At 36.2% G+C, this 24,650-nt stretch overlaps 1 protein-coding gene across 3 annotated transcripts in view; it reads right to left on the bottom strand.

Moving 5' to 3' along the window:
- Positions 1-24,650, bottom strand: part of KNL1 (kinetochore scaffold 1) — a 65,074-nt gene that overhangs the window by 38,094 nt on the left and 2,330 nt on the right. For 2 of the 3 annotated variants that reach the window (XM_068549390.1, XM_068549398.1), the window contains exons 2-8: positions 19,732-19,785; positions 18,574-18,613; positions 16,809-16,874; positions 12,506-12,567; positions 4,692-4,744; positions 4,410-4,443; positions 2,358-2,395 (exon numbers count right to left, since the gene is read on the bottom strand). In XM_068549390.1, coding sequence (XP_068405491.1) covers positions 2,358-2,395; positions 4,410-4,443; positions 4,692-4,744; positions 12,506-12,567; positions 16,809-16,874; positions 18,574-18,613; positions 19,732-19,766 — 328 coding nt within the window. In that variant the 5' untranslated portion in view covers positions 19,767-19,785. Of the gene's footprint in view, positions 1-2,357; positions 2,396-4,409; positions 4,444-4,691; positions 4,745-12,505; positions 12,568-16,808; positions 16,875-18,573; positions 18,614-19,731; positions 19,786-24,650 lie in introns of those variants that run through there. The other variant, XM_068549407.1, reaches the window with a different exon arrangement.

Here is a 24,650-nt window from a genome sequence, read left to right as displayed (position 1 = left end):
ATAGCAATACAAGCCCACCTCAAGAAGATGTGGTACATATATACAATGGAATATTACTCAGCCATAAAAAGGAACAAAATTGGGTCATTTGTAGAGACGTGGATGGATCTAGAGACTGTCATACAGAGTGAACTAAGTCAGAAAGAGAAAAACAAATATTGTATATTAATGCATCTATGTGGAACCTATAAAAATGGTACAGATGAACCGGTTTGCAGGGCAGAAATAGAGACACAGATGTAGAGAACAAATGTATGGACACCAAGGGGGGAAAGTGGTGGTGGGCGGGGTGGTGTGATGAATTGGGAGATTGGGATTGACATATATGCACTAATGTGTATAAAATGGATGAATAATAAGAACCTGCTGTATAAAAAAATAAAAAGAGTAGAAGTTGAAAAAAAAAAGAAAAAAAAGACATTCTAGAACTGAAATACAAAGGTTTAGGTAACAAACTGGATGTTGGAAATAAGGAAGGGACTGAAGATGCTATAATAAAACAGGAAATACATTTAAAAATACTTAAGTTTAAAGTTTAATATTTAGAATATTTCAAAGAGTTTACGGCAACCTCGACTGAATATGATGAAGTAATTATGGGCTTTTTATTAAAGTCTTATTTACATATCCAGCTTCCATTCTTGTCATTTACTTAACAAATATTGTTTCAGAACCTATTATGTGCCCCAGAACTCAACCATGTACTAAAGCACAAAGAACAAGACAAAATTTCTGGACTCAAAGAGTTCCTAGTTCAATAAGAGAGCCAAAAGTAAATACCTAAAATACAGCATGATAAATTCTACAATAGGGACTTCCCTGGTGGCACAGTGGTTAAGAATCCGCCTGCCAATGCAGGGGACACGGGTTCGAGCCCTGGTCTGGGAAGATCCCACAGGCCATGGAGCAACTAAGCCCGTGCGCCACAACTACTGAGCCTGCACTCTAGAGCCTGCGAGTCATAACTACTGAGCCCACACGCCCTAGAGCCCGTGCTCCACAACAAGAGAAGCCACCGCAATGAGAAGCCTGTGCACCACAACGAAGAGTAGCCCCAACTCACGGCAACTAGAGAAAGCCTGTGTGCAGCAACAAAGGCCCAACGCAGCCAAAAATAAAAATAAATAAATAAATTTATATTAAAAAAAAATCTACAATAGACTGAGAAATAAAAGGGGTGTTGTAAGAGCACAAAACAGAGTGACTAACTCCTTGGTTTTGTCAGTGAAGGCTCGATTTAAGCCAGTATTACTTAACGTATGTTGCCAGATGGTGAACTGCTTATTATCAATTAATTAATTCATTTTGAGATAAGGAGCTTGCAGCTGATGTAAAATTCCTTTCATCAGTAGAGCTTTGCTAAGAAAAAAATGCCACTAACTATAAACAGGAGCTTACTGCCATAGTTGATTTACATTCTATTGCAAGTTCCTTTTCTGTCAAGGACTATAACAGTTTGTGGACTGGCTACTTTGAAAGCACTAAAGTTAAGCTAAGTGAAAGATGAGAAGACTGTTAGACAAATTGTATTAGGAAGATCACTTTAGGCAGAGGAAATAGCATTTACAAATGGATACAGGCAGGAAAAAAGTCCACATGGGAAAATGCAAGTAGTTATTCGTGGGATATAGCACAGGATGCCTATAACGGGCTGGAGATAAAGTTGGAGAAAAAAACAAGCCAAATTATAAAAGGTTTTCCAAGTTTATGCTGAAGAGTGTGGGTTTTATCCCATAAGCAAAATAGTGTCACTGAACAATTTTAAGCTGGGAGATAATATGATAAGATTTAGAAATATGTAGAATGGACTAGAAGGATAAGAAACTAAATACAATAGCCCAAGATAGAACAGCGAGGACTTGAATTCAAATACGGGCAGAAGGAACAGAGAATAACTAACAGATGGGCCAGATATTTTGGAGACAGAATTGAAAGAGAATAGGGCCTGGGGAATTCCCTGGTGGTCCAGTGGTTAGGACTCCTCGCTACCACAGCAGGGGGCCCAGGTTCGATCCCTGGTCTGGGAACTAGGATCCCGCAAGCCGCACAGCCAGAAAAAAAAAAAAATCAAAGAGAATAGGGCCAAATGGATATGGAGAAAGGAGGAAAAGGTAAAACATGACTCAATTCCTGACTTGAGTGAACGACAGTGAGTGGGAGTTCAAGATAGAGAACAAGAGGAACAGCAGGTTTGAGAGAAATATTAGTAAGTTTGTGAAATTTTAAATTAAAGATTTTGTGTAAAGACGAACACTTTCTCTACATTTTTTGTTCACGGTTCTCTTACATATTATTTTTCAAGGAATCTAGATAAAGAGAAAAACGTATGATAAGAAAAGTATTCTGATCATACTCACCAGTTATCTCACAGTAGTCATCTTCTGGATTCTTATTCCTAAAAATAATAAAGTAATTTAAAAATCTATACTCTGGACAATTACCAAGAATCACAACAGTTGAAAGAGTAGGGTAGGCAAAAGGTTTTCATAGGGTGACTGGCAGAAAACTCCAAAGACATCTTTAAAAAAAGACTCATCTAATACTGGCAGAAAAAATTACAAGGCAATTAAAGGACCTTACCATTAAATTTTTTCAGATATCTAAATTTCAAGAACACTATAAAAATATGCTTAATACATGAGCTTGCTTTTTCTTTTTAAATTTTTTATTAAAAATAATTTATTTTTGGCCGTGCCACGAGGCTTGCAGGATCTTAATTCCCCGACCAGGATCGAACCTGGGTCCCCTGCAGTGGAAGCGCGGAGTCCTAATCACTGGACCGCCAGGGAATTCCCTATTTTTTTTTTAAGAATGACCTGTAGGGGCTTCCCTGGTGGCGCAGTGGTTAAGAATCCACCTGCCCAATGCAGGGGACACGGGTTTGAGCCCTGGTCCAGGAAGATCCCACATTCCTCACAGCAGCTAAGCCTGTGAGCCACAACTGCTGAGCCTGCGCTCTAGAGCCCAGGAGCCACAACTACTGAGCCCATGTGCCACAACTACTGAAGCCCACGTGCCTAGAGCCAGTGCTCCGCAACAAGAGAAGCCACTGCAGTGAGAAGCCTGCACTGCAATGAAAAGTAGCCCCGGCTCCCTGCAAATAGAGAAAGCCTGAGCGCAGCAACGAAGACCCAACGCGGCCAAAATTAAAATAAATAAGTAAAAAAAAACACAAAAAAACGAATGACCTGTAAAGCAACTCATTTTCTAGAAATTTAGCTTTAGAAAAAAAGGTAAGTCAAAGGAAACAACCCAGGGAATTCCCTGGCAGTCCAGCAGTCAGGACTCCGTGCTTCCACTGCAGGGGACCTGGGTTCAATCCCTGGCTGGGGAACTAAGATCCCAGGGCGCGGCGCGGCCAAAAAAAAAAAAAAAATGTTAACCCAAGTGTCCACCAATGGGGAGCTGACTAAATGCTGGTGCAGACATACAACAGATTATAATAGACTAAGGTAGATCTACATGTAACAACATGGAAAGTGCCAAAAGACATTGAGTGATCCCATTTTTGTCTTGTTTAAAAAAAAAAAAAGCTAAAGATAAACCATGCACTTGGATATACATATAAAATTTCTGCAAGGACATCCAAAATTATCAACAGTGGTTATCTGTGAGGAGCCTAAGTAATATAGCCTAGAGGTTTTTCTGTGTCAATATATAAAGAGAATCTTTTTTTTTTTCCAGCTCAACACTAGTCAATTACATGGAAAAATTGTAATTTATTTAACCAGTCCCTTACTGATGGACCTTTAGGATCTTTTACATCTTTTACTATTAAAATAAATGTTACAGTGAATAACTTTATATATTTATCATTTCACACATTTACAAGTGTATTGGTAAGATAAATTCCCAGACATGAAATCTCTGAGCCAAAGAGCATGTGCATTTAAAATTTTGAATGATATTGCCAATTGCCTTCTACAATATATACCCACTAGCAATGAGAGACTTTTTACCTATATTCTTAACTGATTGGATGAAAAATTATGTCTCAATATAGTTTAAGTTTGTATTTCTCTTATGATTAAGATAAGCATGTTTTCATTTGTTCAAGCCTACTGCAATTTAATTTTTGTATTAATGTTATAATAAGAAAAACTAGTTTAAATAAAAAAAATCTGAGGACTTGCTATTTATTGTTTTGTACTAGCTCATGTATTTGAGGATTTATATATGAAAGTAGAATGTTTCATCCCTCTTAATAGGATAAGGTGTACAATGCACATACTTATCAACTACAGCACTATATTAAATTATGCAAAGAATCTGTTTTCTGAATTAATCCTAAGTATTCCACAAAAGAGAATGGAAATAAAAAACAAAAAGAATTTTAACTTTAAAAACACTTCATTTAATAGGAGTAAACAAGTTTTAAAGTATAATTTACATCACATTTTTTTACTTACTGCATAAATAGAACATTTCCTCCTGCTTCTGCTTCTATAAATAGAGAAAGGATTAAAGTTTTTCAATAATACACTGATGAAGCATTAGAAAAGTTGCATAAGGACATTAACAACAATAAAAAAAAATAACTAACGATGTACCTTACGTTCTGCCCCCCATGGCTCAAGTTACACTTTTTAAGCAATAAGATGGATATTAAGTTATACCAATTATCTGGTTAGATAACCACAGCATAATTATATAGAAAACAGATTTAGCAGGGATTGCAGTAACAAATTTACCTGAAATTTCTGACTTTTTCACTATTTTCATATGAGGGTCTGTCTGGAATACTCTAGAAAACAAAATAAAGATTACTGAAAATCTGCAAGGTTTTTTTTCTTTTTTTAATCGTGTGGCTTGCAGGATCTCAGTTCCCTGACCGGGGACTGAACTCAGGCCACGGCAGTAAAAGCCCAGAATCCTAACCAGTAGGACACCAGGGAACTCCCGAAAATCTGGAAGTTTTAATTAGAACACTATGATGTTAATTTATAGTCTGTTTTGAGAAAGGTAAAATAAAGCTTTCTGATTGATTTTATAGTAAAACCAAGTAAGAATAGCACACAACAAAACCCAAAGGCCAATCTCACATATGAATATTAGTGCAGAAATCCCCAAATATAAGCAAACTGCCTCTAGTAATGTTTTTGTTTTTGTTTGGCTGCACTGCGCGCATATGAGGCCCTGTCTGGAATACTCTAGAAAACAAAATAAAGATTACTGAAAATATGCTAGGTTTTTTTTTTTTTTTTAAATCGTGTGGCTTGCAGGATCTTATAGTTCCCTGGCCAAGGATAGAACCTGTGCCCCCTCCAGTGGAAGCACAGAGTCCTAACCACTGGACTGCCACGGAATTCCCTAGCAATGTTTTATTGGGTAGGCCAAAAAGTGCCTTCGGTTTTTTAAGTAAAAATAAAAGATACATTTTTCATTTTCACCAAGGACTTTATTGATCAATGTATTCACCCTTTTTTGTTCCACTACCTTCTGCCATTTTTCAGGCAACTTCATAATTCCATCTTCCCAAAAGATGGATCTTTTTGAGCAAAGTACTGTTCCAGGTGCTTTCTACAGTCTTCCAGGGGACTGAAATATTTTCCATTAAGAGAATGTCGTAAAGACCAAAATGAATGGAAATCCAAAGGTGCAACGTCTGGTGAATAAGGCGGATGAATCAGAACTTCCCATACAAGTTTTAACAGTTTTTGCCCAGTCATGAAAGAAACATGCGGTCTTGTGTCATCCTGATGGAAGATTATGCGTTTTCTGTTGACTAATTCTGGACTCTTTTCGTCGAGTGCTGCTTTCAGTTGGTCTAATTGGGAGCAGTACTTGTTGGAATGAATTGTTTGGTTTTCTGGAAGAAGCTCATAATAGAGGACTCCCTTCCAATCCCGCCATATACAGAACATCAACATCTTTGGTGTGGTTGGTGGTAGTTCATTTCGCTTGCCCAAGATCTCTTCCATTCCACATTATTGTACAGTATCCACTTTTCATTGCCCATCACAATTTGTTTTAAAAATGGAACATTTTCATTACGTTTCAGTAGAGAATCACATGCAGAAATACGGTCAAGAAGGTTTTTTCTGCTTAACTTATGTGGAACCCAAACATCAAAGCTATTCACATAACCAAGCTGGTGCAAATGATTCTCAACACTTGATTTGGATATTTTGAGTATGCCGGCTATCTCCTGCATGGTATAACGCTGACTGCTCTCAATTATTGTTTCGATTTGATCGCTATCAACTTCAACTGGTCTCACCTGACCATGGAGCATCGTCCAGTGAGAAATCTCCAGCACGCAACTTCGCAAACCACTTTTGACACGTTCGATCGATCACAGCACCTTCTCCATACATTGCACAAATCTTTTTTTGCGTTTCACTTGCTTTTCTACCTTTCTTGAAATGATAAAGCATAATATGCCAAAAATGTCGCTTTTTTTCTTCCATCTTCAATATTAAAATGGCTACACAAAAATTCACCGATTTTGATAAGTCTTTTTTAAAATGCACGCTGATATAACAGCTGTCACATACAATCTAACAAAATTGTTTCGAATGAAGTTAAAGATGACTAAGTGCTACTAGAGCCATCTTACGGAAAAAACCGAATGAACCTTTTGGCCCACCCAATAAAAGAATATTTTATGACTAAACTGGATTTATCCCAGGAATGCTGAGATAACTCAACACCCAAAAATTTGTTTTATCATATTAAAGATTAAACTGGGAAAAACTCTAGTTATTTTAATAGATGGTCAAAAGCATTTATAAAATCCAATATCCATTCTTGTTTAAATACAAAACAAAAATCTGCAACAATAAAGTTAAATTTATCCAACAATACAGGGAGAATAGGTGTACTGATTTTAACAAATGTAAATTGGCTGAGCTACCCTATTAAAAAATGGCTATTGACTAAATTTTTTAAAATTTTAAACTCAATCTACAACCTATAGGTTACAAATTAAAAATTTTCACAGCTAAAAATTATCTGTGGACAAACAAAGAAAAGATATTTATGAAGTCATCCAACACATTAAGTTTCCTAGCAAAAAAGTATTAGAACTAAACAATGTTGCTATCATACAGTAAGATGAAAATTATCAATGAAAACTAACAATGAATAAACCAAATTACATGTAAAAAAAGAAGTCAGAGGAAAAAAATGAAAGAAATACAAAGAAGAAAATGCAGAAATATATTTAGATGCCTCAAGATACAAATTTTAGAACACCACGTATTAGGTAGACAAAGAGTAAGTTGTAAATATATATAATTAATAAAACATTTAGCAAACATATGGAGACACCTAACTGAAAGGGCAAAATAATTCTTTCCTCCATATTTAACTTTATGTATATTTATCTTAATTATGGTTGTTCCTTGCTCTCTCATTTTTTTTTCAACCTATATAGTGTCTGTGATACAAGGAAAGCTTTCAAAGGTACAATCTGTTGCAAAAATTACTTATGAACCAAGAAAGGCACATGCTTTAATAACACAAAATTTAAAGGGTTTAACCACAAAAGCTTTAAAATATTTTCTTCAATATCGTCTAGGTAGACAAGGAAATAAAAAACGAAACGTTTCAAAATGAGAAGGAAAAAAAAGCATAAATGAACAAAATATAGAAAAAATAGTAATGAAAAATAAAGTACAAATTAAAATAACTAAGATAACAATAAAATCAATCAAATCAGCTAAAATTAAGTGTTAAAATCTAATCTTTACAGTGCCTTACGAAAAAAAAGGTACATTACTAGAGGTACTAAAACCAATAACAAAAATGTAATAATGACTATGTAACCATTTCTTCTTTTAAGTCTGGCAATTCTACTTTGGGGACTATAATCCCAAGGTAGTAACTCAAAAGAAAAAAGGTAATTTACACAAAAATATCTAACACAGCACAAGGAACAATCAAATGCTTAACAGAAAATTTTAAATAGTTATTTTTACATTAACATTACTATTCCTAAAGAAAACATGTAAGGAAATTCCCTGGCAGTCCAGTGGTTAGGACTCAGCGCTTTCACCAAGTAGCCTGGGTTCAATCCCTGGTCAGGGAGCTAAGATCCACAAGCCAAGTGGCGTAGCCAAAAAAAACAAAAAAACAGCATATGAAGGAAAAGTCAGTCTGAAACAAAGGGGAGAAAATGAGTTATTAAATCAAACCTTGGCCACACCTATTCAAGGAGTATACTGGGAGTATACAGACGGAATCATTCAAGGCTTGCAATAGGTGTGTACGTACCTACTGTGGACATGGATTCATTAGCCTGGTGCCATTAAACATTCTGAATCATTCAAATAACTAATAGTTCAGATTCCATGATCAGCAAGCCATATTTACATTATAATTTACTTTCTTAGGTAGAATGCCTATAAGGAATGTATTGATCTACTCAAATAAGGGTTCTGATTCATTTGATTTGGTTCTCATGATATATTTAGTGGTAGCATTCTTATTTATACACAAATCTCTAGTGAATATGTTTACTAGAAGTCCATCTCTAAGAGATAGAACCATTTTTGGTACAGAAAAAAACAATACGGAGCCTGCAAAGCCAAGGGCAAGATCTAGGAAGACAGTAGCAACGTCACCAAGGAATATACCACCTAGGGAAGTCTACTGGCAGGCAATAGCTAGTCTTCCCTGATAATACCAAATCTTACTATGTCTTTCCCACCCCTCACTCCCAGAATTCAATACATATGAAATATTGACAACTCATGTTTATTCAGGAAGACGTTAATTGATTTATGGATAAAAGATGGATAGAAAAGAAGTATAAAACAATTAGAATTACTATCAATCGACAACAATGAATTTATATTTCAGAAGGTACCTACTGTTTGGAACTATTCAGTAACAGAAAGATGTCACATAGTCTGCCGCTAAGTGGGAACCCCCTTCTTCACCCCTTACCAACATCTACTTACTACTCCTCTAAGGAAAAGAAGAAAGAAAACATGTTCCCAGTAGCCCCACAACTGAAATCCTGGGCAACTATAAACTTATCCTAATGCAAAATCATGTTTTATATGGCAAATACAGAATTGAATTTCTTTAATCTGTCTGATCCTAAAGGTTTGTTAAGATAAAGAATTCGGAGGAGAGACAGGAACAAATGAGGAATGGGAAACAATGCAGATCAAAGCCCAGGACTTTCCTAGGAAGATTTCTGGACAAGAAACAATCAAGCCTCATCCTAAAATGTTTAAATTCAAGGTTAAATTGATCTAGGAGCTCACCTCACAATAGGCCAAGTTAAAGAAGTCTGAATTATACAGAAAATAAAATTTGAAGAAGGTGATATTAAGTAGACAAGCTATCTTTATGATAGCTAAAAGGAGAGCCTGTTTACAAAAAGACAGCTACCCTGGAACACCATTACATCCCCTCTCCCTCCACAGAAATGTCTTGAAAATAGGTGGTTCAGGAAAACCCAACCCATTCAATGATGAGTAAAAAGTATACAATCCATAAGGACACTGTAAGATTAAAAGAAAGCAAAGCATAACATAACTTATTAACATAAGAAAAACACTCAGAAAAATGTTGTCCCAGAGAAAATGAAAATTGTATGCATACAGTTTGCTATGAACTTAAAAAACGTAACAAAGCAATCATCTCTATGAAAGACAGCAATGAAAGCAGAAATACAAGAACTCAAGGAAAAGATGGTAAGAAAACAGGAAATGACACACAAATAGATGAAACTCATGAAAGAAGCAGAAGAAAAAATATAATCATCACAGAATGAAGGCAAAACTGGAAGAGACATAAGGGTGAATAAGTATCTTGGAAAATATGGTAAAGGACATAGAAAAAAATTTTAACTGAACAAAGTAAAAGAAAATAAAAGGACTTAAGAGAGAATATAATATAGAAGAAAAGCAAAGAATTTAAACATAATTTGTGTTTCTAAATTATTGAGTCCCTAATGAAATTTAAATGAAATAGAAAAAGATATTTAAAGGCTAATTCAAGATTCAAGACCCAAAACAGTCAAAATAAAGATGTATCCAAGTAAAGTCAATAAACTTCAAAGATAAAGGAAAAAAAAATCTGTTAGGTAGCCTGTCAAAAAGATCTAGTTGTTTATGAGGGGGAAAAATCATGCTCTCCTCTGACTTGTTCATAGAAACATTCAATGCCAGAAGATAACAGAATCACATTAACAAGTTCCTTAAAGAAAATGTGGGGTGGCGGTGGGATGAATTGCGAGACTGGGATTGACATACATACACTAATATGTATAAAATAGATAACTAATAAGAACCTGCTGTATAAAAAACAAACAAAAACCCTCAGTGACTTTGGTGTTTGATAAAAAACAAAAAAACAAAACAAAACATATTCAAAGCGAAAAAAAGAAAATGTGAACTGAAGATTTTATATCCAGCTAAATCTTCAAGTATAAAGGCTATGACTAACAGTTTTGAGCGCCCAAGAACTCAGGGAGTATTGCTTCAATGAGCCCTTCTTGGGAAAACATAAGAGAAAAAGCTTTGGTCAACCAAGAGAAAATTAGGGCAACTACAGTAACAGAACTGATGTGAACATTTAAATATATATAATACAACTAAGACACAAATGTGACAGATGACCTAATGTCAAATACCCAGAGAGAGAGAGAGAGAGATAAGAGAGTGAGAGAAAGGGAGAAAGAGATATAATACAACTTAAAAAAAAGGTGGGGGGGGCGGGGGGAAGAACTTCCCTGGTAGTCCAGTGGTTAAGACTCTGTGCTCCCAATGCAGGGGGACCAGGTTCGATCCCTGGTCAGGGAACTAAAATCCCACATACTGCAACTAAGTCTGTGTGCCCCAACGAGAGCCGCACATCACAACTACTGAGCCCACGCGCTCTAGAGCCGGCACACTGCAACAAGAGAAGCCCACGTGCTGCAACGAAGACCCAGCGCAGCCAAAATAAATAATAAATAAATAAAATTTTTTTAAAAGATGGGTAGGGAATGAGGGGGAGAAAATAAGAGGAAGAAGTAGGCCAATAACCTCATCCATTATAAATGCCAAAGGATATTATATAATACAATGAAGTTTTAATTGAAGTTTAAGCATATTTTTAATAGTACAAAAGTATATTATTAAGTAAAATTGGGTTGGGAGAGAGGAAATAGACTAACTTTACCATTGCTCATACATGGTCAAACATTACACAAAGGTATACCACAAAAATGAAAACAAAAATATAACAAAGACAGAAATCTTAACATCAGTCTAGGTAGAATTTGGGTCAAAAAGCAATAAACAAAGCAAAGATGAATATTTCATAATGCTAGAAAGTGCAATCCCAAATGAAGATATAGCAATGATGACTATGCACCAATAAACATAGAATAAACATTCATAAAGAAAAACTACTGGATAGAGTGGGATGCACTGTCAGTTAGAGACTAATTTACCTCTCTCATAATTCATGCAGATTAAAGAGACTAAAATTATATAAAATTACAGAAGACCCAAATAACATGTATAAAATGGATGTAATTGATATATATCAAATTCTACACCCTAAAATACAAAATGTATCTTCTGTTCAAGTGGATGGATCATTCACAGAAATTGATCATATACAAGACCACACAGAAAATTTCAATAAAAATCAAAATAATACAAATTAGCATTCTCTCACTACAATATAACTGAAAATTAATGACCACAAGATGTCTTTACCACCTAGATATGAATGTGAAAATTCTCAATTAAACAACTCTTCAATGAGAAATACAAATATACTGCTCAGCATCAAGAAAATAATCATAAAAAATTACATATAAGAATTACATTAAATTAATAACTTAGGGAGTAGTGATATCTTTATGATGTTAAATCTTTTTATTCAGGAACTTGTCTTCATTTGCACAATTCTTTCTTTTTTTTTTTTTTTGGCCATACCGCGGTGCATCTGGGATCTTAGTTCCCCGACCAGGGATCGAACTTGTGTCCCCTGCAGTGGAACTGCGGAGTCCTAACCACTGGACCACCAGGGAACTCCCTGTACAATTTATATTCTTTTATTATTAAATTTACAGCAACTAAATATAATGGAAAAAAGGACATTTATCTTCTATCTGGTTATTATTTTTATATAAGAAATATATTAATTTCTAAATATTAATTTTGTATCCTGCTACTTACTGTTTATAGAGGTATTTCAATTGATATTCTTGGATTGTCCTAATATTCAATTATTTAATCTGCAAAGGTGACAGATTTATCCCTATCTTTCCAATTTTTATAACTCCATTTTCTTTCTCTAGTTTTTTTTTGTTGGTTAGCACCTCCAATACAATGTTAAATAGCAGCCGTAAGACACAGTTGTTTTGTTCTGGACTGTAGAGGGGATGCTTTCAATGTTTCTCTTTTAAGCATAACAGCCTTTTAAATAACAACTTTCTAAAGCTTCTCTAATTGAAACACAAATTATCCCAATCAGTTAGTACCAACATATTTGGTGTGACACACAAGAAGTATTACCTGTAACATTTTAATTATTTTTCTTTTCAACTTACTTTATAGTATCTGCAAAGCTGACTCGACGAGAGTTTTTCTTATTTCTCAAAGCATTGGATTCCTAAGAGCAGAGAATATATGGTATGATTTTTAATGAAACCACTGTGAATTAGGTCTCCAAGATTACGATAGACAGAGACCAGTTCTTATTCTGAATTAATGTGATATCATTAATTTTGATAATCAATCTGATTCTCCAAAAAATTCCAATATAGAAGCACTTAACGTGAATATGATTTTCAATGTGAAAAATAAGCACAGTGACACAAACAACATATTTAAGGAAGGTGATTACTATCCCTTACCTTTTCTCTCTCCTTTAAATGAATGGTTATTTTGCAATTAAGTAGAAGAAAGACTGGGAACAAAACAAGTGATATGTTGCCTATTATGGTAACCCTACTATACTATTTTTAAGATTAAAAAAATTTTTTTAATTGGGGTAAAATACAATTCACATAAAATTTACCATCTTAACCACTTTTAAGAATTTTAAATTTTGGGGGTGGTGGTGTGATGAATTGGGAGATTAGGATTGACATATATACATTAATATGTATAAAATGGATAACTAATAAGAACTGCTGTATAAAAAAATAAATAAACTAAAATTCAAAAATTAAAAAAAATTTTTTTAAATTTTATTGTGGTAAGAACACTTAATCTAACCTCTTAACAGATTAAGTGTACGACACAATACTGTTAACCATAGTGACAATGTTGTACAGCGGATCTCTAGCATTCATTCATCTTGCATAACTGAAACTTTATACCTGTTGATTAGCAACTCCCCATTTCCCCCTCCTCTCTGTCCCTGGCAACCACTGTTCTCTTCTCTGCTTCCACGAGTTTGACCATCTTAGACAGCTCATATAAGTGGAATCATGTAGTATTTGTCCTTCTGTGACTATTTTACTTAGCATAACATACTGAAGCATCTTAACTGTTTTTTTTAAATTAATTTATTTATTTCGTTGCAGTGCATGGGCTTCTCATTGTGGTGGCTTCTCCTGTTGCGGAACATGGGCTCTAGGCGGGTGGGCTTCAGTAGTTGCGGCACGTGGGCTCAGTAGTTGTGGCTCACGGGCTTAGCTGCTCTGCGGCATGTGGGATCTTCCCGAACCAGCGCTCGAACTGGCGTCCCCTGCATTGGCAGGTGGATTCCCAACCACTGCGCCACCAGGGAAGTCCTTAACTGCTTTTTTTTTTTTTTTAATTTATTTATTATTTATTTATTATTTATTTTTGGCTGTGTTGGGTCTTCGTTTCTGTGTGAGGGCTTTCTCTAGTTGTGGCGAGAGGGGGCCACTCTTCATCGCGGTGCGCAGGCCTCTCACTGTCGCGGCCTCTCTTGTTGTGGAGCACAGGCTCCAGACGCGCAGGCTCAGTAGTTGTGGCTCATGGGCCTAGTTGCTCCGTGGCATGTGGGATCTTCCAGACCAGGGCTCGAACCCGTGTCCCCTGCATTGGCAGGTGGATTCTCAACCACTGCGCCACCAGGGAAGCCCCCTTTACTGTTTTTAAGTGTACACTTCAGTAATGCTAAGTACCTCTATATGGTCGTGCAACAAATCTCCAGAAATCTTTTCATCTTGCAAAACTGAAATTGTATATCCATTAAACAACTCCTCCTTTCCCCTGCCAACCTGCCCACAACCGCAATTTTACTTTCTGTCTCTATGAATACGACTACTGTAGGTACTTCTTAAGTGTAATTTATAAAGTATTTGTCTTTTTGTGACTGGTTTATTTCACTTAACATAATGTCCTCAAGGTTCATCCATGTTGTAGTATGTATCAGAATTTCCTTCTTTTTTTTTTTTTAACATCTTTATTGGAGTATAATTGCTTTACAATGGTGTGTTAGTTTCTGCTTTATAACAAAGTGAATCAGCTATACATATACATGTATCCCCATATCTCCTCCCTCTTGCATCTTCCTTCTTTTTTTAAGGCTGAATAATATTCCACAGACACCACATTTTGTTTATCCATTCATCTATCAATGGACTCTGGGTTGCTTCCACCTTTTGGCTACTGTGAATATCACTGCTATGAACAGTGGTATACATATCTTCAAGACCCTGCTTTAATTCTTTTGGGTATACACCCAGAAGTGGAATTGCTGGATCATATGGTAATTCTATTTTAATTTTTGGAGGAACCACTATATTTTACAGCAGCTGCACCATTTACATTCCCACCAACAGTGCACAAGGGTTCCAATTACTCCACATCCTAGCCAACACTTGCTATTTTCTATTTTGTTTTTTTTTTTAATAGTAGCCATCCTAATGGGTATGAGTTGATATCTTACTGTGGTTTTGATTTGCATTTCTCTAACGATTAGTGATGCTGAGCATCTTTTCATTATAATTTACTTTTATTTTCCCTCATCTTCCTTAACAACGGCAAACATTTTTACTCACGTAGATACTGAACACAAAAAGCAAAAGACAAAAACAAATGAAATCCATAGAGAATTTTAACTGTGCTAATTCTGGATAACTGAGGACAAGTTTTGTTATAACAAAGAATCATCCTCTCTGTTAAGATCTTTGGCAGACAGTACAGGCAGCTTTGAGCTTAATAATGACAATAATATGGACATAGTAAATACTACTATATTTCTTACTAAAAACCCCTGAAATTTGTGTGGTATATTGGAAAGAGCACTGAGTTAGAAATTAGGAGATTAGAGCTCCAATCTGAAGTTTGCCACTAACTGTGTGGGCTTAGACAAAACATTTAACCTCTCTGGACCTCATATTTCTCATCTATATAATGAAGGAACTAGATTCAAGATTAGTATTGAGGTCCTGTTGGTTTTAAAGCTCTATGAGTCTATGAATCTGTCATTTACTCATTCAAACATTCATTAAATTAAAAAACACCACACATACCAAATCCCATGCTGAGTTATGGAAAAAGACTGGTAAAGGAAACAATACAGTCCTTACTCTAATGGGGATTAATGGTGAAACAGATTAAAACAAAAAATCCACACAAATATAAAATTCAAAGTGTAATGAGTGGTGTGAATAAACACTGTATATAAAAAAATAATTTAGCCTGATAATCACAGAAGATTTCTTTGAGGAAGTACATTTAAGTTGAGACCTGAAGGATTAGTTAGTAGTCAGATGAAGAGTTCGGCAGAGGGAAAACATTCTAGGCAGAGCATGTGCAAAGGCCCTGAGGCAGGGAAAGGCTTGATGTATTTGAGAAATAGAAAGATAAGAGAGGCAGAAGTAGCATAAGCACTCAGAATTTTATGGTCTCCAAAACTATACACATTTCATCACTCAACAAAATGTACTGAAAGTGAACTATATACCAGGCATAATATATTTAAAAACATATAACGAAGTCCCAACCTCAGAGAGTTCTCAATTTAGAATGGACATTAGTAAACAATTACAACAGAAGATGTTAAGGGATGATTTTCTGAGAGAAATGATACCAAAACTGAGTCTTGAAAACAAATAGGAATTACCAGATAAACAGGACTACAGGGCTTCCCTGGTGGCGCAGTGGTTAAGAATCCGCCTGCCAATGCAGAGGACACAGGTTCGAGCGGTGGTCCGGGAAGATCCCACATGCCGCGGAGCAACTAAGCCCGTGAGCCACAACTACTGAAGCCCATGTGCCTAGAGCCCATGCTCCGCAACAAAAGAAGCCACCGCAATGAGAAGTCTGCACACCGCAACGAAAAGTAGCCCCCACTCGCCGCAACTAGAGAAAGCCCGTGTGCAGCAACGAAGACCCAACGCAGCCAAAATTAATAAATAATTAATTTTTAAAAAAGGGGACTACAAATATATGATAAACCAAGTATGATAAAATATTAATTATAGAATCTAGGTAATGACTATATGAACATTCACCCTAAAATTCTTTCTACTTTTCAGTGTTTTTGAAAAACAAATTTTTAATAAAATATTGGCAGATAAACGAAGAATGAGGGACTAGCCATCTAGACAGAGGTAACATCACATGTAAATACCTGCAGGCTTGACAGTTCATGTCTGTTTGGGGAATGGTAAACAGTTCTGAATGGTGAGATACATGTATGAGAGTGGCAAGAAAGAAGTCTGGAAAAGCAAATAGGGGTTAAAAATCAAGAGTGCCAGCTTGCTCAAGTGTTTGGATTTTAACCTTAAGGCCATGGGATGCTTACTTGTACATATTCAACTGAGAATCATTTATGACATTCTCCCTTCATATAGCTAATAAAGTTTCTAACTATTAAAAATATCACTGAAAACAGTCATCTATAAAGCATTTGTACCAGAGACTTACCTGAACAGTTTCATTCCCATTCCCACCTCTGAGGTCCTGAAGAGGACTCCTTGGGGGTTTCAAAATCTAGAACAGAATTATTCAAGAAAATCTGCAATGTCTATTAATAATCACTTCATTTCAAGTTATACCATGAGCAGAAAGGTAGAGATGGTAAAATTCCTGTAAAAACCTCTAAAACTCCTCAAATTCATATTGCTCAGTGGTATACTTTGTGGCTGCTTTAAATATTCGGCATCTATTCCCTTCTCCTTGCCCACATTCCCCAAGTATTTTGCTTACTCTCATCCCATGTGGTCTGGGTAAAGCTCTACTCCAACTCTAGAGTTCAACAGGTAGCCCTGGCTGAGAACAATCTGCACATGATATTCTTTTGTCAATAGTGACTGGTTTGGTAATGAGGACTTGACCCATATCAAGATAATCAAGCCAACATGATTCAATCCTGAGTATTCTCTCTTTTTTTTTTTTTTTTATCCTGAGGAAATAGACACTATTTTTTATGTAGGACTTGAACCTGGAAGTTGGGAGAGCTAGATGTACTATAGTAATCACGAGGAAGAGCCGTTCTGATAATGGAGATTACCCAGATAAAGTGATCAGAGCATAAAAAATGAAATCCTAGTACTGGTGATCGTGTCCAGTACTTTCACCATAAGCATATTTGCCACAGACATCTTTGTTGCAAACATTTTTGCTGCATAACTAACTGGCCGTAAGGCAATTTTGCTATAAAAGATAAAAGAGGGACATTAAAGAGGACATAATGAAACATGAAAAATGAATAAGAAAGTTAAAGACTTTATTGCAAGATATGAAATACTTGAATACATTTAAAATGTGTGTAGATTCATGGCAATACTGAGCAAATAACTGATTTTATTTTGTGGGTTGTACCTATGCATTTGCCTTCTGTCTTTTGCTCATAGTATTTTATACATTTTTTTGTTTATTGATTCGTTCTCTTCATTTGGCATCATGCTTTTTCTTTTTCATTAAAATTTCTTCCTTCATTAGACAGGTTATCAGTTTCCAAATACTAGGATACATATTTGTAACTGAGCTTTGTATTGCATTATAAAACCCTTCCACACTGTTGTTTGCTCTTGGCATTATGTCATATGTCTGTTGACAGATGTTCTAAAATTCTATGGGAGAAATGGGTTCAACTCTGCCTTGGAGACCTGGCGTATCTAAGACTTATGTAATATAAAAATGAGAGTACTGCATCAATGAAGAAATGAAATCAAACTATCAATTAGTTATTTAACCTTTACAGCTAAATTGCACTGCTGCCAATTAGTTATGTGGCAAAAGTGTTTGTGGCAAAGATGCTTACAGTGAAAGTACCCTACAACCTTTGGTGCTACTGTTGGAACACCTGATTGGTTAAATTGTGCCTAACATCATCCCTATCTTTGGATTTTTTCAATTTCATAACCCAATAACTTTTGTGCTTAAATCGGTTTGAGTTGGATTATTGTGTGTCTTGCTACAGCTTTGTACACGTTTAAATATATTTTTTAAACAGCTTTATTAAAGTATAATTTACATAGCATAGCATGTATTAAATTACCATGAAACCCATAAAATAGGAATTTTAGTATATTTACAGAATTGTGTAATCAGGTTAAATATTTGAGTCTATCCAGAGAGCAATAGAAGCCAGCGGGGTTGGGATGGTGATGTCATTCAAAATTACTGTGGTATGTAGTCATCATTCAATAAAAGGTAACAATTATTAGCTCAAATAGGTGTTTCTTACTGAGGAATGTCGTCTTCTAACAGGTCTCTCTACATTGTCACTGAAAGAGGAAAAAAAAATTACATACACAGCAGTAAAAGACTGAATTTCTAAAACCCATCATTATAACATCCCTTACATGCTTTTAAATTGGTCATCACTTAACACTTGGCGTCACTTTCACTTAATAAAATTTATATTACAAGTCTTAAATTCAGTATTTAGAAAGTCAGTGTTTTAAAATACATATGGTATACCGTAAGACTATCTCTTGAAAAACAATCAGTAAAACATAATTTACCATATTGATATAAGCACAATTATAAGATAAATGGACCAAAAGAAAAAAAAAAAAAAAAAAGAAAGAAAGGGAATTCCCTGGCGGTCCAGTGGTTAGGACTCAGTGCTTTCACTGCTATAGCCGTGGTTCAATCCTTGGTCAGGGAACTAAGATCCCGCAAGCCGCAGTGCAGCCAAAAAAAAAAAAAAAGGTAAATGGACCGTAAATCAAGAGATTCTAGTTCTGGTTTTACTACAGTGTGATTTTTAGACCAGGTTTTGAATATTCAACTGGCAATGGTGGCCAAACAGATAACTTAGCAGATGCAAGAAAAATAGGTGGTATTGAGACTATAAAGGGGAGTTCCTTCCTGCCTGGCTTGATCATCACAGCTATTATGTACTCCGCTCATGTTAGTTGTTGCCAAACAAGAATATGAGCCCAGTGTTGCACCACTTGATTTTTCAGGAAAAGCTGAAAATCTAATTGTTGTATGAAATCTTGAAATTTTGGCAACTAATTCAAAAATTAAAAAACATTGTTTATTGTTTAGACAATTTTTTCTTTGTCATATATATATATATATGCCTGTAGGCTGTAAACTGCCACTAGTTTGTGACGCCAACTTTGGGCAAATCATTTCATTTCCTTGGGCCTCAATTTTCTCATCCTTAAATTGAAGAGATAGGAAGTGGTCTCTAAAGTCCCTCTCAGTTTTGACTCTAGATGAGTTTATATAAAGATATGGCAGGGAGTGCTGTGACTCTGTAATATTTACTTCTTTTCCCTGGAACAGACTGCGGAAACATTTCAGAAGTTATAAACATGTCTTACTAATTGGAAAAGTATCTTTCCCTGATAAAGAGTTGAACATTTTTAGCTGCATTTCCCAAACTCACTTTTCTTCATTAGCCTCTGAAGACATCCCATCCATTTTCGAAGAAAAACCGTTTCTGTGACAAATACACAAAATGAGAAAATGTGAGAAAAAAGGAAGAGAAGTTGTAATCTGTGAAGAGATTAAGAGCAGAGCAGAGCTGTAATTTCAGGATTACTTTCTGTGGGAGGGCCAAAAAAAAAAAAAAAGGAAAAACTTCACTATGGGGCTATGAAACATGAGAAATTTTGAGGATTTTAAATTACTCTCTTATAATTCCCAATCCTGGAAAATTCTCATATTCAAGAGGAAATCAGTGACTAACTCTGATTGGAATGATATGGACGTTAATGGTTCAAATAAAAATTTGTCCTAGTTTATATGAGTTTATGGATTATATAATAATTCAATCTCAAAATATAGTCAATCAGCTATCAAAATACTGATATTTGCATAAAGTGGATTTGCATAAATGCATATTTATCTTATGAAAATTTAACTTTAAGTACTCCAGCAAAAAAAAATTTAAGACATAAAAATAACATTTTAGGGGCTTCCCTGGTGGTCCAGTGGGTAAGACTCTGGACTCCCAATGCAGGGGGCCCAGGTTCGATCTCTGGTTGGGGAACTAGATCCCTCATCCTTCTGCAACTAAGAAGTCTGCATGCTGCAACAAAGACCCGGGCAGCCAAAATAAATAAATAAATAAATAAATAAATAAATAAATAAATAAATAAATAATTGGGGGGGAAAACATTTTAAACAGTGTAGTTGATTATGTTTACAATCTCACTCAATGAGTATTTGTCTTGGAAAGAGTGTGCAATAAGAAGCATAACCTGAAGTTTCTTTAATTGGTCTTATCTCCTACCTATCCATACCTATATTTTCACTTTATGCATTTTAACCTTAGAACTTTAACCCTGGGTAAGAAAAAATTCCATTGTAGATTTCAAAAAAAAAAAAAAAAAAAACAGAATAGCTAGAGATTCTGACTCAACAATATTAGCATTTCTACCACAATACTAAATTAATACCACATACATATGGACTTCCCTGGTGGCACAGTGGTTAAGAATCCGCCTGCCAAGGCAGGAGACACGGGTTTGAGCTCTGGTCCGGGAAAATCCCACATGCCACGGAGCAACTAAGCGTGCACCACAACTACTGAGCCTGCGCTCTAGAGCCCGCCAGCCACAACTACTGAGCCCATGTGCCACAACTGCTGGAGCCCATGCACCTAGAGCCCGTGCTCCGCAACAAGAGAAGCCACCGCAACGTGAAGCCCACGCACCGCAACAAAGACCCAACACAGCCAAAAATAAATAGACAGATAAAAAGACTAAAATACTTACTTAGAAAAAAAAAAAATACCGGGGCCTTCCCTGGTGGCGCAGTGGTTGAGAATCTGCCTGCTAATGCAGGGGACACGGGTTCGAGCCCTGGTCTGGGAGGATCCCACGTGCCGCGGAGCAGCTGGGCCCGTGAGCCTCAATTACTGAGCCTGCGCTTCTGGAGCCTGTGCTCCGCAACGAGGGAGTCTGCGATAGTGAGAGGCCCGCGCACCGTGATGAAGAGTGGCCCCCGCTTGCCGCAACTAGAGAAAGCCCTTGCACAGAAACGAAGACCCAACACAGCCAAAAATAAATAAATAAAAATAAATTAAAAAAAAAAAAAACCACATACACAAACTTCCAGAATCAATGTTCTTACACTTCCTAGCAATAAGTAAAAAACCAAAACAACAAAAAAACAGGTACTTAAAAGATATCTTATTTTACATGCTTTCATCATATATAACAAAAGTCAAATTAAAGAACAATACTTCATATTGAACTTGAACCTGAAGTAAAAGTCTGCTTATTTTTCAGTATTGATTTAATTAGCTGTTAATATAGATATAAGGTGATGGGCATCTTCTAGCATTTGATCTCTGACCCTCTCCTTTTGTCCTCCATCACTTTCTCAGTCTGCTTACCCATTCTTCTGGTTTCACTTACCTCCTGTTCACAGATAACACCTATATCTACTTAAAATAATATTTTTAATTTAAAAATTTAAGCTATTACATACTATCCTCTTTCCCAAAAGCAACCACCTTCACCACTTTATTTTGTATCTAAAGAAAGCTCTCTTGGGACTTCCCTGGTGGCGCAGTGGTTAAGAATCCGCCTGCCAATGCAGCAGACATGGGTTCGAGCCCTGGTCCAGGAAGATCCCATATGCCGCGGAGCAACTAAGCCCGTGTGCCACAACTTCTGAGCCGGCGCTCTAGAGCCCTCGAGCCACAACTACTGAGCCCGAGCACCACAACTCCTAAAGTCCGTGTGCCCTAGGCCCCGCGTGCTGCAATTACTGAATCCTGTGCACCTAGAGCCCGTGCTCCGCAACAAGAGAAGCCACCGCAATGAGAAGTCCACACACTGCAACGAAGAGCAGCTCACGTTCTCCACAACTAGAGAAAGCCCATGAGCAGCAATGAAGACCCAAAGCAACCAAAAAAAAGCTCTCTTACCCGCAACCACCTCCATCTCATATATACGCACACAGACACCCCATACCCAGAAAAATACAGTACAATAAAGGAAAGATTACATGCTAATTTCACTACAATAAATATAAAAATCCTAAAAAGAATAGCAAAAAAAGAGCCAGCAATTTGTGGAAAGGTTGTGAAAAGGACAATATATCACGGTCATGTTGGTTATATTCCAGAAATGCAATATTGGTTTAACATTAGAAAATCAATTTTACAATTTACTATACTAACAAATTAAAAGGGAAAAATCCTAAGATCATTTCAACAGATTAAAAAAAAGTTTGCTGACTTTTAACATCCTTTCATGTTAAAAAAAAATTTAGCAAACCAGGAATACAAGGTAAATTCCTTAACCTAACAAACAGTATCTATTTAAAAAACTAACAGCAAACATCAACTTAATGGTGAAACTGAAAACTTTTCCTGAGATCAAACAAGTACGACAGCTATTTCCACTTCTATTCAATCTATCATCAAGTCTTAGTGGTTCTGTTTCCAATATATATCACAAATTCATTCACTTCTATCTTCAGTGCCACCACCATAATTCAAGCTGCCATCATCTCTCAAGTAGAATATTGCAATTTTTACCTCACTGGTCTCCCTACTTTCACTCTTATCCCCCTAAAATACTTTCTCCACATAGTAGGCAGTTATCTTCTTAAACATAAATCACATTTAAGACATTCCCTTACGTAAAACCCTTTAAAAGCTTCCCACTGTACTGAGAATAAACTCTTTACCAGGACCTACAAAGCCCTACAAGATTTGGGTCGTACTTGACTCTCAGACTTCAGACTTCATCTCATACCACTGTCTTCCTCACTCTCTATGCTAACCACACTGGCATTTTTATTGCTGCACACACAAAGCTTTTTCCCGTCATTAAATTTATATTTGCTATTCTCTCTTGGCAAGAAGCCAAGAAAAGTACTCTTTGTAGACTGTGTATGTCTCCTTTGTGGCATTACCACAACCGTAATTTAAAAGTCCATTATGTAAATTAATTATTCCTTTTATCTTCCCAAACTACCTGATGGAAGAAATGTTCACATACTGAAGTATGGGGAAGCCATTCTGGATTATACATGATTTGGCTTGAACTTTATTCTAATTAAAACAGCCCGTGTTATGGCTTATCAAACATACATTGTACATCTGCTTTAACCATTAAAGAAAAGGGTATACTGTCCAGAAGTAAAGAATGTCTGTTTTGAAGATAGCGATAAATGCCTCCCTTTCTGGGACCTCAGTGCTAGTACTCCTTTGATGATAAGGCTCGCTACCCAGGCTCCCAGGCCATACTGACTTGATGTGTACTTACTAATCTGTCTTTTTTGGAAACTCTGAAGGAAAGTACCCTTGTCATGTTTGATGTTCTTTGTTCTGACAAAATATAAAACTGTGCTGAAAATCATGCTTCTCCAGAACAGTTCCTCAGAGCTATCTGAGAGGTTGTCTCCCAGGGTATAGTCCTCAGTTTGGCTAAAATAAAACTCTCTTCTATTCTTATTATAGATTGATTATTGATTATTTGCATCAACATAACCTTGCCCCAACAGTAAACTCCATGAGAATAGGGCTGGTGTCTCTTATGTTCACTGTGATATTCTGAGAATCTAGCGCAGTGCTTTGTGAATAATACGAGCTATAAATATTTGTTGTATGACTAATTAAGAAACAATTCTTCGGGCTTCCCTGGTGGCACAGTGGTTGAGAATCTGCCTGCCAATGCAGGGAACATGGGTTCGAGCCCTGGTCTGGGAAGAGCCCACATGCCTCGGAGCAACTAGGCCCGTGAGCCACAACTACTGAGCCTGTGCGTCCGGAGCCTGTGCGTCCGGAGCTTGTGCTCCGCAACAAGAGAGGCCGCGACAGTGAGAGGCCGCGCACTGTGATGAAGAGTGGCTCCCGCTCGCCGCAACTAGAGAAAGCCCACGCACAGAAACGAAAACCGAACACAGCCAAAAATAAATAAATAAATAAAATTAAAAATAAAAAAAAGAAACAATTCTTTAAAGTTGCCTTCATGATCTATGTCTTGCATTTTTTTCTTCTTTCGGAAATATTTTCAAATTCAGTGATAAATTAAAAATTCACAAATTAAAAATAGTAAATACTATCAAATCAGGATCACCTAAACATCTTCATTGTTTGAAACAGTCATTGTGCATCATTCTTGTCTAACCTGCAGACCAGCTGGCACTTAAGTAATAAGATTCAAAGCTTATTGATGTCCTCTTTTAAGAATATTCTATTCAGTACATATCTGTAAGTTCCACTTCCAACAGAAATAGGAGACTCCAGGTTCTCACATTAAGCTTCATGTGTAAAATGCTATTACGGTTGAACTTTTGATCACTGTCACATTAATTGATTATTGATTGGTTCCAAAACTGTGC

This window comes from Eschrichtius robustus, chromosome 1 (genome assembly GCF_028021215.1).
Source record: "Eschrichtius robustus isolate mEscRob2 chromosome 1, mEscRob2.pri, whole genome shotgun sequence".
NCBI classification, from domain to species: domain Eukaryota; kingdom Metazoa; phylum Chordata; class Mammalia; order Artiodactyla; family Eschrichtiidae; genus Eschrichtius; species Eschrichtius robustus.
The sequence above is the reverse complement of the archived record's forward strand: the minus strand, read 5'-3'. Positions and strand labels throughout refer to the sequence as shown.